The following is a 16,672-nucleotide window of genomic DNA, read 5'->3' as shown; positions in this document are numbered from 1 at the left end:
TTCGTAGTCTCTGAAGGAACAATTTCACATTAGAACAATTGGGCTCCCTACTTTTCAATTTTATAGTCCATATTTTAATTTACAATCAACTAGCCCAAAAATAATAGGCTAAGATTCAACATCCAACTCCAATAGATTCTCAAAATTACTATTTAATTTTTAAAAAGATTCCTCAAGCTTTTAAATTTATTTTCGAATCAGTAAATAACTGTGACTCAAATATTAATTCAACAAACCAAATTCATTTGGGTGATGAAAATTAGATTTTTAACAAGCTTAAATATGTGGGTTTAAATTCCGAATTTGATTTTGTGAGAAATTTGGAGTGGGTGTTATTTAGACTTGTTAGAAATAGTATAAGGAGGTTGTATATAAAATTTGAAGTCATTTAATGGAGATTTGGACTGGTTTTGAACAAGAATTGCAACTGAAAATCGTGGAAGAAGTTCGTCTACAGACGCTTGTATAAAGGTGTATAAAAGTGTATAATAGTGTATAAGCTGTGTTTCTACTCTAATATACACTATTATACAAGATTATACATAATTATACAAAAAACTGACTTCGTCTTCTTCCTTGCGTCTTTTCTGAAATTTAACTCAAATCTTGCTCAAATCTACTCCAAATCACTTCAAATTTAAATTTTGAACTCCTATTGATATTTTCAATCAATTGGAACAACACCCAATCCAAACAACTAACAAATTCAAAAAGACCATTTTCAAAAACAAAGCTTTGAATGGTCTCCAATGGTGGACTTCTACTCTTCAATTTTCTTATATTGCAAGCAGGTGACACAAGAGGACAAGCAGAAAATACACGATCCTTTGAAACATATGTAGAAGATGTGAGAAGAAGAGAGAGTGAAAGCAATGGTTGTGAGAACATAGATTTAACTCCATAACTTTTAGAAGCAATGACTGTAAGAACACAAATTTTGAATTTGCTAGTGTTTTCAAAAGCACAATATTTCCAACTAAAATCAATAAAAATAGGACTAAGGGAGTAATAACAATTGACACTCTAATTTTAAGCAATTGTAATTGAAAAATACGAGCAGCAAAGAAGAAGCTTTTAGAAGACCTCTTCCTGGAGAGGATATGTAACCGCTACATAGATATGGAAAGGTCATAATGCTTAAGAATTTAAAATACCATTTCAGTTTTCAAAATATGTATAACGTGGGCTAGGTAGGGTAAAACTTAAAAATATGGGCCATTTTTTGTTATGATGTGAAGTCATGTGTATTTTCTTGTAATTCTTTCAATAAAAAGTACATATAATATCATTAACTTTAATCGGTTGAGAAATCATATTAACTCATATTAGTCTAGTTCAGAATTATTAAAGAAGTTATAGCTGTTTTTAATACTAGCCCAATTCTAAAAATCATTTACTAGGGATAACTCATAAAATATGCATTGTATTTATTGTTTTCTTAATAAACGTGAAAAGAGCTAAAGCCATGGTTAAAATGAGATGAAGAAAGCTATCAATTTCTTTCTCTGTCTAATATTGGTGAGAAGAATTACTCGATACAGACAAGAGGGAGTATTAAATATTTTTCTTAAGTGGGGTATAAAATAAAAAAAGAAAAAGAAAAAAAAAGCAGATAATATGAAAGATAAGGATTACGGGAGTACTATTTGCTAAAGAATAGGGGGCAAAAGTGTATAATTCAGGAAAATAGGATACCTAAACTGAAACCAAGTTAAAGATAGAGCTGTAAGGTGGGGGCTGGGATGCAGTAAATGCAACTTATTCTCGGATTTATCACAGTAAATCTAACGATCTACTTACAATAATCCATTTACTTCATTAATTCCCAGTCATTTTTTTTTTACCATAGATGACGGCAGTCATTCAGATCCAATCTGAGCCGTGGATCACACGACAAACGCGTCCAATCCAACGGTGAACATTCCATCACCAGTAATTCCTTAATCAAATCACATATCCCAGTCTTCAGTCTTCACCATTAGCTTCGTGTCTCGTTCTTCTCGTGTGTTGTTAATATATTTCCCCAAAGCTCCTAACAACTCTGTGTGTGTGAGTATAGAGAGAGAAGCTTCTAGAGAGAAAAAGAGGAGGAGTTTCTACTCTACGTTTTCGGATTCACTGTGTGTGTGTGTGTGTGGATCTAGATCTCGGTGAAAGAAAGCTATGGAGGTCGCGAGGCCTCAGTTGATTCACCGATGGATCTCGGTTATGTTGCTGATATGTCTCTTCTCCTACGAAGCTCACTGTTTTTACCTCCCTGGTGTTGCTCCTCAGGATTTCCAGAAGGTGAATTTTTCAGCTCTGTTCTCTCCAAATGTGTGTGTGTGTGTTTTGTGTATGCGATTTTTTGTAATTATATGATTCTGTAGTGAAAATCCGAGGTTAGAGCTAGCACGATAGACAGAATGATTTTCATTGTTGAATCTCGATGCTAATTTTTGTGCTATTCAATGCACACATGTATAGCGGTTATTTTGTAAATCGGATACTTCTAATAGGAGTAGGTAATTAATTGAGATGGTTTTTGGATGAATTGCTATTGTAGTACATGTGCTATTTGATGTTTGAGCTTTTGATTTTGATAATTGGCGGCTTCTGTGTTGGATCTGGTATACATTAGCGATTTTGATGATAAATCTATTAAATTTTCTGTTAGATCTATAAAAGCATCAATTGGATTTTATTGGTTTTGGTCGTTTAGGGACTGTACATTCTACTGTTTCCTCTGTTAGATTCAATGGGTTTGTCGTCGGTTGATCTAACTTCCCTTCATACAAGAGGAACACATATGGCTCCGGACGTAATATTGTAGTTGTAGTTGTAACTGAGTGTGATCAACGTTCTGTTCCGGAAAATAGTACACAAATGGTTGATTGCAGCGTCCAACATTTGTTGAAATCAAGAGTTCATGGACACAGGATGCTCAGTTGCATTTTGAGTAGATACGTTTGATTGTCTGTTTTGCATGTGGACCTATGGTTTTAATGCAGTGCGATCGGTGTTTCAGTATTTTGTCTTTCCTTGCATTCGGCTGATTACCACTACTTGCTTTTCATTGTGTTTATTTGTTTTACTTCTAGCCTTTGATTGATATAAGATATCAAGTGTTTGCTTTGTCCATAGAGGACTTGGAAATTGTTGAATATTTCAACTGAATAAAAGATAACACAAACTTCATTATCATAGAGTGGGTCCAAATTGAGCTAAAAGGATTCTGAGGATTCATATAGCTTATCTCAGCTAGCTTGGAACTGAGATGTATAAGAAGTTGCCTTTGTTAAGAGTGTTAGTTGTGGGTGCAGATGTCTAGTTACTATGCTTTGTTGTTGTAATATGTCAAGTGGTCCACAAATATCAAAGAAATCTTCAAAAAAAGTTCAAAATATGCCTCTGATAGGTTTAATATTATGAAAAAGGAAGTTTTATATAGCTCGTATGTTTGGTAGGAGCAATGTCAGAGAGACATTTTGGAAGACAGAATGCTGTATGATGCTATATTTGTATGAAATATATCTTGTGATTGTCCAAAGAGATTTTATACAAGTTTCCTGAAGTGAGACAATGATTCTATCAACATTTGAGAAGCTCCTCAGCACGCTAAATTTTCTTGTTCAATCTGGCCAAAATGATTTTTTGTCTGTATCGATTTGTAAGAAAATTTTTAACCTATCTCTTATTTTGGGGCAGGGTGACCCTCTGATGGTGAAAGTGAACAAGTTGACCTCTACAAAAACACAGCTTCCTTATTCCTATTATTCCCTTCCTTACTGCAAGCCGGAACAAATTGTTGACAGTGCAGAGAATCTTGGTGAAGTTCTTCGTGGTGATCGTATTGAGAATTCCCCTTATGAGGTTAGTTTTGTTTCTTAGATATGTTTCTTTTTCCTGCTTATTTTTTGTTCCTTTTTCTTCTTTTTTTTGGGGGTGGGGTTGGGGTTGGGGGGTGGAGGTGTGCGTTGGGTTGATAGTGTGCCTTATCTTATGCTTTGAATAAGGGAGAGTTGATTGACTGGACCAATCTGTTATGCAGTTCCATATGAGAGAACCACAGATGTGCAATGTTGTATGCCGTACTGTTCTTAATGCAAAAACCGCAAAAGAGTTAAAGGAGAAGATTGAAGATGAATATCGAGTCAACATGTGAGAATTATCCTGTGAAATCTCTGTATATTAAATTTTTTTCCTCTTTTCTGGTTGTATAGTATTGCATCTAACATGCGATGTGACGTTTTAACAGGATTTTGGATAATCTTCCTCTTGTTATGCCCATAAAAAGGCCTGACCTGGACACTACAGTCTATCAGCATGGTTTTCATGTTGGTCTAAAGGGACAATATGCTGGAGTATGTATCAGATTATTTCAATTTTTGCTTTGGTGGTTTCGGTTTGTAAATATGGAGGCATTATGAACTTATTTCGTCTGCGTTTTCTCGTTTCTTCAGAGCAAGGAGGAGAAGCATTTTATCCATAATCATCTGACATTCACTGTCAAGTTTCACAAGGATCCACAAACTGATGCTGCGAGAGTTGTAGGTTTTGAAGTGAGACCATTCAGGTAATAATGTGTAGTTCATATGTTTTGACTTCAATTAATTGTTTCTTTTTGTAATAATAAATGTTGAGTTGAGAATTATGCTTTTTTTCAGTGTGAAACACGAATACGATGGGGAATGGAATGGCAAAAACCGATTGACCACTTGTGATCCCCATGCCAAGCGTACTGTTACAAGTTCTGATTCTCCCCAAGAGGTTGAAGATAAGAAGGAAATCATCTTCACATATGATGTTGAATTTGAGGTAAACCACATCTAATTATGGAGATGATGTTTTATCTTGTTAAGTGGCGGTGTTTTACTCTACTAGTGATAAAGTGCCTAATACTGCTAGCTCGACTACCCTGGCCAGCCATTATTTTTATGCCCAAAATTACCTCCCGTGTCCTATTAATAGCTTTACTGGTGAATGGTGATACTATTTTTTTGTTCTTGCACTCTATTTCCTACTTTTGCCATATCACCTATTATTTAATGTTGAAAATCTTTAGAAACTTACTCACAAAAATATCTTACTTTTTAACAAGTTGTATTTAATATAAACAATAAAAAAATGTTCTTTACAACATAAAAAATACACATGCAAGTGAGCCCGGTTGTGATGAATATGTAATTATTGTATCCAACTCTCAGGAAAGTGATATCAAGTGGGCATCAAGATGGGATACATATCTTTTAATGGCCGATGATCAGATCCACTGGTTTTCAATTGTTAACTCGTTGATGATTGTTCTTTTCCTCTCGGGCATGGTAGCAATGATTATGTTGCGGACCCTCTACCGTGACATCTCCAAGTACAATCAGTTAGAGACCCAAGAAGAGGCTCAAGAAGAAACAGGATGGAAATTGGTCCATGGGGATGTTTTTAGGCCTCCAATTAACTCTGATCTGTTGTGTGTTTATGTTGGGACTGGTGTTCAGTTCTTTGGAATGACTGTAGTTACAATGACATTCGCTGTCCTCGGATTCTTATCTCCTTCAAATCGGGGAGGGTTGATGACAGCAATGTTGCTTCTCTGGGCATTCATGGGTGTTTTTGCTGGGTATGCCTCAGCCCGCCTTTACAAGATGTACAAAGGAACTGAGTGGAAGAAAATTACTCTTAAGACAGCACTCATGTTCCCCGGCATTGTTTTTGTTCTTTTCTTTGTGTTGAATGCTCTAATTTGGGGAGAGAAATCATCTGGGGCAGTGCCATTTGGAACCATGTTTGCATTGGTATTCTTGTGGTTTGGCATCGCAGTGCCACTCGTTTTTGTTGGTAGTTATGTAGGTTTTAAGAAGCCAGCTATTGAGGATCCGGTGAAGACAAATAAGATCCCTCGACAGATACCAGAGCAAGCCTGGTACATGAATCCAGTTTTCTCTATCCTTATTGGTGGCATACTTCCATTTGGAGCTGTATTCATCGAGCTATTCTTCATCCTCACCTCAATCTGGTTGCAGCAGTTCTATTACATATTTGGTTTCCTCTTCATTGTGCTCGTCATCCTTATCATCACCTGTGCGGAGATCACCATTGTGCTCTGCTATTTCCAGCTATGCAGCGAGGACTACCTTTGGTGGTGGAGATCATACCTCACTTCTGGGTCATCGGCTCTCTACCTATTCCTTTATGCAGCATTTTATTTCTTCACAAAGCTTGAGATCACAAAGCCCGTATCTGGTATGCTGTACTTCGGCTACATGTTGATTGCATCATATGCTTTCTTTGTCTTGACTGGCACAATTGGGTTCTACGCATGCTTCTGGTTCACGAGGCTCATCTACTCATCAGTGAAGATTGACTAAAGTGTCGAATTGCAGTTCCTCGAAAGAGCATATATCACACTGGACGAAATTGTTTGTTGCTTCCAGGTTTTGATAGTATAAAGTTGCTTCCTGTAACCTACCCAACACATGTTTCCTCGAATCTATTTGTTCTTTTTAGTCTTTTCTGTATGGAGACATTTTAAGAGGATTTTAGGGCAATTCAATCCTCAATTTACGGCATGTTTTAGTTGACAATATGATTCTTGTACCAAAAGATTGAAAAGGATGTCTTATTTGTTAATTAGTCAGTTAATCCTCTTATTTACTCAAACCTTTATAGATGGAAGTTTTGTTAGCAAAGATGTTGTATGCGCGAATTTTATATGCTGTTAGCTCCAACCACCAAATATCGTTGAAACAATTTGTGTTTTGGTTGGAAGGAGAAACCTTAAGAGTTAAAAAAAAAATTGCTATACATGCTGCAGTTTTGGAGGTCCAGAGCTTCTATTATAGCGGAACTGCGCTCTAATCTTATATCTTTCTCAATGCATATATTGTTAGTTTCTGCTCCCACGTGGTGTAACAACTTCTGCTAGACGTTTGATTAAGGGTGTATGAGAACCATCCAATCAAGGAGGACGGTTTTGTGACCGCCGTATGGAAGATGTTACATTGTTTCAGTCACATAAAGAGCAACAAGGTATGGGTTGGTTAAATTGGGCAGTTGAGTATTCTTGAGGGGAGAGGAAGGGCCAAGATGCAACAGAGCAACAACAAAGACCAGGTTCCTCCTTTGTAGAGACCGCCATCTCAAGGCGCATCACGACCGACATGCTAAAGGCAAACCAATTGGCTCTATATAGCCCAATCCCCCTCTAGGATTGCCAACTCAAGGTGCATCACGGCTGACAATTGGTCAACTCATCAAGTTCTCGTGATCTGATGATTGCAGGTTCGAATTTTATCCCACTGAATGAAACATTGTTCACCAGAATAGAAAGTTGGCCCTGACCGTCTACAAAATGGGGTTAGTGTTCAATGTTGGTTGGTTCCACCTTTTTTGCAGAATGACAACCCAATTGGCTCTATAGGTGGAAAGGTCAAAAGTTCATATCACATAAATGACCATTTGCAGATTCATAGGAGGTCCAAGTAGGTTTACACCCCATGTAAAAATAGTCAAATTTTAATAAATTTTCACAACTATTAATGTTTCCAAATAGTTAACACCCTAAGTCTTATCCACAATTGAGCTATAATACCTAAAGAGTCGAAATAGGGACATACTAAACATATTTAATTACAGAAATATTGTTGCAGTAATGCTCTAAACATAAATTATACATCGAAGCCTCTTAAAAACCTCACAAGACCAGTAAACAAGTCAAAACAAAAATCAAAATGAGCAGATATTCAAACAAAATCAATCTGCATCTGCACTAAAATCTGGCTCTGGAGGCTTCTGCAGCTTCACCAACTCCCTAGCACTCTTGAGATTTCGATTCCTATGAACACCTCGGAGAGCATTTGCTGCAAATCTCGATGCCAAGAACGTTGCTCGGATACTGTAAGTGGCGCCACCAGAATTGCCGCTAGCTGCAGCCAATGCCTCGGCTTCTTCTTCTTCCTTTCGTTGGAGTTCCATAAGTTTCCTCTTGGTATACCGCCTCCATGCTGCTTGAATGAAAATAGCAGCCCAAGTCCTCCATTGCTGTGAGTAGAATCGGAACGTGTGCTGAACCTGTCTACTGTGAAGCCTTCTAAACTGACTGGCAACGAATTTCAACTCGTCTGCTGTTAGAGCGAAAGCCTCCACTTCCGTCAGAGCTTTCACTGTACGAGTTGAAGACGGGAGGTTAGAACCGGATTTTGGGTCTAGTGCCCATGTTAGAAGTTCCTCTCCACAAAAGTCGCCTTCTTTTAACAAACTGCGGTTGAAGAAACCACTTCTCCCACCATCAGTTGTCACACTCTCAAGCCGACCTCGTATGATGAAAAGCATCTCATCCACTGGATCTCCTTCTCGAACGATGTAAGTATTCTCGATATACAAACAGGGTTTTAGACGCTCACAAATAGCATCGAGCAATCTTTCATCCATATTCTCAAATAGAGGTACCTGAAATCAGTCACATAGATTATCAGTAAAATGCAGCCAAATAAAATGCAACTTCACAATATATATATAGGGATCTTGAGCATGATAAGCCATCAACATTATCAAAGAATCATACTTCGATCTACACTCCGAGACAAATTGATAAAATGTGTGTAAAACAAATGTAACAGAAGCTCGAAAGCATATAAGCCGGTTGGTTACCCTCTTCACTAGAGCAAGACAAAGATGACGTTTGATATCCCTCCTAAGATCCTTGGGCAAACTCTGGACTATATTCTCTTCATCCACTCCTCGTGTTTCCTGCCACTTGTACTGATCATAGCGCCTAACCCGTTCTCGGAGATCTTGTGGGAGCAAGCGATGATGCATCCACTGTTCTGAGTCACGCCTTTTAACTCTCATCTCCTCGAGTCGAATAGTAAGAGATTGTAGATACGTCTGTCGCAGCAAAGCACCAAAGTCTCAGCACAAATTTCTCATAGATATAAAAATGCCATTATCAAAAGCACTGTTAGAAATGTGAATGCCATAGTATCTATCTAGTAAATACAGTAATAACCATGAAATTCTACATCACTTTTTAGCTTTTCATATAATTCCGAGTTTGATAAACAAACAGAGTCATCATATTTAATTGTTTCTCTTCGTTTGTCAAGTGATTGTATAAAATTTTGTTAATAAAGGACTTGTGCATAAACTTATACAAGCAAATGAAACCGGCAGTAAGGAAGCCACATTTTTTCTCGGTCCATCATTACCTGCATGTTACCGATCAATAATGCAAAGAGAATGAGCCCAAGTATAGCCAATCCTATAGAGAATATTGATTCCCCGGGGTATGTGCTAGTCTGAAGTCCCTGTCCAAGGGTACTGCATGAGCAGACAAGAATAAAAAGAGAAAAAAAAAAAAAAAGAGATTAGCATTAAGACAAGTTTACTGGAAATCAATTATCAGTCAATTTATACAGCATCAAGCAACATCTAATATTTTGCATACGATATTTTGCAAGTATTTGTGCAGTTGATTATGCAATGTCGGCAGCAGGGCTATCAAGCAAAAATAGTGCATTTCAGCAGTGCACTAAAAGGATCATCAATTTATCACTTAATATATTCTATGTACTTAAATCCAACTTTTCAATCTACTACTCTCTCCGTTTTAGTTTACGCGAACCTTTTCGGAGTACGAGGGCCAAACAAACTAATTTTCGGTGTGGATTCAGACATAGAATTTTTGAACTTTTTGAAAACAAAATTTACATATTTAGAAAGTACATAAAAAGTACTATAAGTCACAATAGTTAACAATTCAAAATATTTAAAAGTATTTGCAAAAAACTTGGTCAAAGAAAATCTCATTTGACTCCCGAAATAGTAATAGGTTCACATAAATTGAAAAAGATAGAGTACTTAACAATGCATACCTATAACAACACGGGATTCAAGGTAGTTCTTGTAGAATGCTACTAGAAAAGCAAAATTAACTCGTTCCCTTACAAGCTATGATGAGTAACATTTTCTCATTGACAAGAAATTAAAAGAATTGACCCAGCCCCACGTGACCTTATCACATCACCTGGTGTCCAGCAGAAAGTTTGTTTAAGCTCTATATGTAAGGAACAATGACTAGAAGGAGACTACTATATTAATGGTCAAACATGAACTAGTAAACAGATCATCTGAACCAAATGAAGCACAATACTGGAAAAACTTTAGATACTTGTGCTATGCGTCTATAACTTCCAGATAACGATATATGTTTTTCTCAGATTTAACTTTAGACTTGCCAGGCCACCAAGGAACAAGGAAACACCAGCCTCCAGCCAAGGGAAGGCCCACAAGTTATTGTTATTAAGAAGGAAATGGAGAAGTGCTATGGAGTCCTATGCGATAGAAAAACATCTAAGAAAGTAGATGCAAATTCTATCAAACAGTCGTTAGACATTATATTATATGAACGTAGATAACAAGCATCTAATACCCACTGAATATACCGACAAGATGAGTGTCATAGAAATGAAGTGCTAAGAGACCGTGCCTTCAGAAAGAGTTGGACAAGATTGGAAATGATCAGATTATACAGAGGCACGCAAATAGCAAACATAGAGATAAGATAAGAAAAAGGAGATTGTATGATTGCCTGAGGTGGTTTAATCATACCCTATACAAACCTCCAAATGCGACGAGCCCGTAGGTATCATGTGCTAAAAGAGGAGAGCTAGACTTGAAATCACATGGAGGAAATTTGTCCCAAGGGACCTTGAATCTTCCGAAATGAATACGGACTTAGCTTAGACCATAACACAATGAAAAACAAAGGATACACATAGGCCATGCCAACCAAATGAGATTATGCTTATTTGTTGTTACACGTACACTATGTCCAGTCTTTGCCAAGAGCCCTTTTAGACTCGTTAGAGACATGTATATTTGAGATGATAAGTGTGAAATTAGAAACTCAGAAAATTCCTAATTTGTTTTAAGAAACAATATTTAGCTAATAGAGCATAATGAATATGCTGAGGATTCATATGGCCAATCTCAACTAATCTGGGATTGAGGAAAAATCGCTTTTTGTTAATTGATTTTGTGCAATAGTCAACTTTACGATATTTTTGAAAAAGTTAAAGGCATCAATGCTTGGCACATACATACGCGTTTGAACAAAAAGGTCCTAGTCCCTCTGTTTCATTTTATGTGTCTTAATTTGACCAGGCACGAGATTTAAGAATATAAAGAAGACTTTTGAGTCATATGGTCTTAAACAAAAGGTGTCTTGCAATTTTAAACATGTCATATCATTTCTATAAGAGAGTATCGTTAAGGGTAATATGAAAATCTTGGAATTAAAAAGTTACCAAATATAGAAAGGTGGCATTCTTCAAGGTCTACTGCTTTTCTCCATCCGTCACTTTCAACATGTTCCCCAAAAACGTTTCCAAGGATTGCAGTCCAAAGCGATAGGTAAGTTCCCCACCTAGCTTTCTTTTCATTCTCCCCGCTCCTAGTGGCGGAGGCAGGATTAACGCTAAGGGGGTTCAAAATAAAAGAAATTGTGGCCAGTGGGAATTGAACGAATGACCTTACAAAGGTTTTGAACCCCCTTGACCACTAAGCTATGCTTTTGGGCTGTGTCAAGGAGATTCAAAATATAATATATAGAGATAACAAAATAAATTTTACCTTATATGCACAGTGTAATTTTCCAGCGAAGGACCCCCTTCCGCCCCTCTAAATCTGCCCCTGCCCGCTCCACTGGGATCAATAAGTAGACCTACCGTTTCTTTTCTTAATCAGAAATTTTTGACGTGTTCCCTTGATAAATATTTTGAAGAACGGAGTCTTCACGAGAGAAATGCTTCGAGTTTTCTTGAAGAAATTCATGGCTTTGGATTGATGTTAAAATGTTAGTGCACATTCTGCTACAAAAGTCGAGACAAACCAAGTTCTTCGATTCACAAATTCTAGTTCTGCTTCACGGAATTCTCTTCTCCCATTTTACAACTAACTATAGATTGTTAAGAAAATGGACCTTAGGCCCAACTCCACCTCAAAAAGCTAGCTCATTAGGTGAGATTATCCAAAACCATATACGAAGACAGAACTCATTATCTTAACAAACGTGAGACATTCTCACCACCCCTCTCCCCTGCCCCGGCACGTGCGGAGCTGGAAATCTAGACTGTGCTCAATATAACATAGGAGCCCAACATTAGCAAAATCAATAAACAGGGATGGGTCTGAAGATACCATGTTAAGAAAATAGATTTTGGGCCTAACGCAAAACCTAAAGCTAGTTCATGAGGTAAGAATTGCCGAAAAGTCGAAAACCATAACCAATACGAGACATTCTAACACAGATGATAAACATTAAAGCTGGTAGGTCAAAAGGCAACAGTGGTCAGGGAACATGAATCAAACTTCATATACCAGTAATTCTCACAAGTGAATTTATACTCTCAACCAAAAATAGAAAAGTTAACCTCGGAAATAAGAAGCTGAAACTCACCTCAAGTTCTGCAGCCCCCACCATAGACAATAACAATACTTAGACACGAATTTCATGGAGTAAATAATGCCAGATGACAAAGCCTGATCAAAGATCCCAAAATCAAATGGTGAGTCGTCACTATTTGTAGGGCAAGCATCGTTTAAAACCTTGTCACTTATGCTGCTCCAACTATTATAACCCGTCATGTACTGATTGCCACAATACAAGAAATCAGTGTTGCATGTTGCATTGTGTGTACAAGCTTGCTGCCAGCATGTATCGTAGCGTTCCACAGATAGCAAGTACCAAAATGACCCAACTATCTGCAATGAAATACATGCATACAAAAGAGAAGTAAAAGATATGCCTACTGAAGCAGAAATAAGATCATGATCATACATTTGGACCTAAAATTCCAGCCTTTATCATCTTCACGGAGTAATAAAAATAAGTTGTGAGAGTCAATAAAAATGAGATAATTGAATGATATTCACATGATCCATGCAATTAACACATGTGCATTCATTAGGCCCATAGATCTAAAGAAGCCATTAGGACATGACTATATGACACATTCTAAACTTTCAACTTACAATAATCAGACCTACGCACACTGTGCAAAGGTATTTAATCAGCGAACCATCCCAAAATTCCGACTCAAGAATCACCTTAAAATGCAGATATATATGTTTCAAGTGAACCATCGATCTTTTAGAAAATGCAACAGTGAACTGTCACCAGCAATTGAACTGGAAACTCAGAGGAAATATAATGCAAGAAGTGGCACAAAAACCAATAAACAAATAAAACTTACAGAAAGATTTTTGCAAGCAAATGATAGTAGAGAGTAAGAAAATTGCTTGCAAGCCATGATATCTAACATTTCAACATTTTGACAAATAGCTTACATGACTAGCAAGCATGTACAACAGCAAATAGGACGCAGCACCAGCCCATGCGGTTTCAGCAAAGACACCAGTAGTTCTTTTCAATTCCGAAGTTAAGGGTATAACTCTGACGAATCTGGGGATGTACTGAAGCAAAATGATGTAAAGCAAAGCTTGCTTCGTAGCTAGGACATCAGAACCTGTTGAGCTCTGCAGGAATCTCCACACCACAATCTGCATAGATGCATAAGAAGAAAGTAAAGACTAAAGAGAATGAGAATATGTCCATTCATCGAAGCAACTCTATGCTTTGATTCATAAAAGAATGTTTAAGCATTAGAAATAAAAGGGATAATTACATTTTTGGGCTGCCCAAAAAAATAATAGCCAGTAAATGTATATGTGTTGTATATTAAGTATAAATATACATATAATACAAATAAAGATACATAAATATACATATAATATATATAATCAGTGTATATATTTTCTATATCTGGGCTACTGCCTGTAACTATTTTGGGCTGCAGGGGCCAAAATGAAAAAAGCCCAAGAATAAACCCATATAAAACACTCTATGGCTGCCCCAACACATACACTTGTTCAGAATCAGGAAACACATAAGAATAAGATCAAGAATTACATAATAAGAAGGAAACCGTAGTTCAGTATCTTTAAGATCTGTGACCATCAGAGGCATGGTAAAGATTACTAAAGTGAATAAGATTTCCATATGGAAAGATGTAAAAGAAATATAAAAGCACTTCTTTTAACCTGAGGCAAGGGGATCACAGCAAGAAAATCGATGATAAAATAGAACCGCAAGTATCTTTTAGCAATCTGTGCAGGATCTATCACAAGTTCACCCCGTCCAAAAACTCGAGATGACGGTGCAATATAAGCCGTGCGAAACTGAAGAGCCATGTGAATAAGATAGAAAGCATCAATCACTGTACGTAGGGTAGTGGCTATGACAGCGAGCTTCCTGTCAATCTGAAGGCAATTTGACTTATTATCAAAAACTGGAAGGTAGAAAAACAGTGGATCCACCGACACGGCTAGAATACATGATACAACAAACAGCTTATTCCATAAGAGAAGAAATTTATCTTGAGGGTCAAAAATCTTCTTCTCTGAAACTTTCAAATCTTCAGGAAATACAGCCCGAGAGACACCAAAGCCGAGTATTGATTTAAGTCCTTCAGATCCTTTTTTCATTCCTCGCTTAAAAGACCTTGACGGGCTGTTAGTCGCATGGCCCGAACGTTTTCTACCGTCGATGTTGAAGCCGCATTTATTTGTTGCTAGTGATGCGGAAGGAGAGGATAGTCTGGAATCCAAGTCATCCAACCTAAAATAAAATGTGAAGAAGCAATATTAGATGCCAAGATAATCAGGGAAGAACAATCAACAGTGAAGAAACTGTAATAATCGTGCTGTTAATGTTAATTCTCCTCGTTCTCAGACTTAAATTACCCTACTTAAAAAATATCATATCTGCTTCATTGTCTTTAACTATTAGGCCTGAGAATCCTTCAAATGTCAAATATACAGTAAAAGCCTAGAAACAATCACGTAAGCCAAAGAAGGTATCAAGGAAACTACTTTTTAATGTATAATACATAACAAAAATAAAATTAAAAAACTAATTTCTATAGTACTATGTTTAACTTAACTTCAGAATATTAGGTAAAAGATAATCAAGTAAACGAAAAGATACTTAACTTCAGAAGATGAGATAAAGGAAAATAAATTGAAAGGAAAAGCAAATTAACAACCTTCAGGAGAATTAAATTCCAGTACCTTACAAACTTCTCCCGCTGTCCCCCCAGATATTGGGACTTGGAACCGCAGTCGAACATTTTGTACAGTCAAACACATATACAGTCACTGCAGCAGAATAAAATTTCATGTTAACCATAGTCTTGAACAGTTTAGCCTCAGTTTCACAAAAGTTGCCATATATGAATACAGCTTTTTTGCAGTCAAGGAAATGGTCTTGAATCCAATGAGTCATAACAACATCAGCCAAGAGGATAAGTTTTTCTCAAACACATTAATATCCATTTGGAGCGATGCGGTAATTAAAATAATTCAATTGACCAATTATATTATTCTCCTTCTTCCATCAAAATTTAGATGGTGCCTGGCCCCATTGTTTTCGACTCTTAGTTCCCTCTTCAGCATTTGATCTGCTGTCACAATAGAGTAAATCTTTCTGTGGTTTAGCTTTCTTATTAAACCATTTCATCTAAGCATACATAAAGATTTCAGAGCTTAACCTACTGAAGCTGAAGCAACAACCTTAAACAAAGATTTATTTGTACCTTACACTTTTTGTCTCACCACTTGTGGGATTACACTGAATTTGTTGTTGTTGTTTTACACTTTTTGTCTCACCTTGACCCACCAAGTTACTACTTCAGAGCGCAGTAAAGCTCCTAAAATTTAGACTATTTGGCAATTAAACCAACGTAGCTATCGCGAAAAATTTACAAACTTCAAACCAAAGAAAAAGAAGGTTTGCGTTTTACAAACATCAACAGCAACTTCAAAATGCAAATTTCCAGAAACTAACTCAAATACCCTAAATTGAACATTTAATTTCCTACATTTTGGTACTACCGCAGTAAGCCTAATCAACCTTCCCCTTTCCTCTACCCTTTATATAATTTTTCTTATGACGGTGGTGTCCGAGCCAGCTCGTGTGTACCTCGACTATTCCACCGGGTACTTTCTATCTCCCACCAGCACAGGTACCGGGTAACTCTATCCAAGGCCTAGACATATGGGAAAAATCATGTAGTGTTTTTACCCTATATAATTATTTTATCTTGAGATGATCCAAATTTGGACAAATTCTAAATCTCAATTTCATTTCAACAAATAACAAAATATCAAAATAATTTCAGTATACTCATGTTGACTGAATTTCAGATGAGGTCCATATTTCTACAACTAAGTTCCAATCCCATCAACATTGAGTCATCTATACACAAAATGACATAACCCCTTTTGATTTAACTCATCAAGATTGAGTTTTTGATCTGACCCTTTTGATTTAACCCATCAAGATTGACTTTTAAATAAACCCTTTTGATTTAATCCATCAAAGATTGAATTTTTAGTCTTTGTTGACCATTTTAAGATGCAAATTTTGCATTTAAATCAGATAAAACAGTTCAATAAACTGAACAAATTATAGCATAAAGAGCAAAGTAGTTTAAAAAAGAGAAACTGAAATACAAGGTAATTACAAAAATATATGAGTATAGATCAGAGAAAGGGGACTTACAGTTGAAGTCTTGAGAAATTAATTCATGGAGATAGGAAGAAGAAGAAGAAGAAAATGGTGGGGTGGCAAGGGGGG

The 16,672-nt window shown here is 36.7% G+C and overlaps 2 protein-coding genes across 2 annotated transcripts; one reads left to right on the top strand and one right to left on the bottom strand.

The window, feature by feature from the left end:
* On the top strand, positions 1,982–6,642 carry LOC109234234 (transmembrane 9 superfamily member 9-like). The gene is made up of 7 exons (XM_019400127.1): positions 1,982–2,286; positions 3,688–3,852; positions 4,031–4,140; positions 4,238–4,343; positions 4,443–4,555; positions 4,647–4,797; positions 5,187–6,642. Exons 1-7 carry the CDS (start codon positions 2,164–2,166, stop codon positions 6,342–6,344), a joined length of 1,926 nt encoding a protein of 641 aa, XP_019255672.1. The 5' UTR covers positions 1,982–2,163; the 3' UTR covers positions 6,345–6,642.
* Positions 7,476–16,672, bottom strand: LOC109234233 (probable cyclic nucleotide-gated ion channel 5). Its single transcript, XM_019400126.1, has 8 exons — positions 16,598–16,672; positions 15,106–15,192; positions 14,077–14,653; positions 13,324–13,536; positions 12,434–12,738; positions 9,183–9,294; positions 8,626–8,862; positions 7,476–8,424 (listed from the first exon to the last, which is right to left on the bottom strand). Exons 2-8 carry the CDS (start codon positions 15,162–15,164, stop codon positions 7,729–7,731), a joined length of 2,199 nt encoding a protein of 732 aa, XP_019255671.1. The 5' UTR covers positions 15,165–15,192; positions 16,598–16,672; the 3' UTR covers positions 7,476–7,728.

The sequence above is a fragment of the Nicotiana attenuata genome, chromosome 11 (assembly GCF_001879085.1).
Source record: "Nicotiana attenuata strain UT chromosome 11, NIATTr2, whole genome shotgun sequence".
NCBI classification, from domain to species: domain Eukaryota; kingdom Viridiplantae; phylum Streptophyta; class Magnoliopsida; order Solanales; family Solanaceae; genus Nicotiana; species Nicotiana attenuata.
Note: the sequence above shows the minus strand (reverse complement) of the source record. Positions and strands in the feature narration are given on the sequence as shown.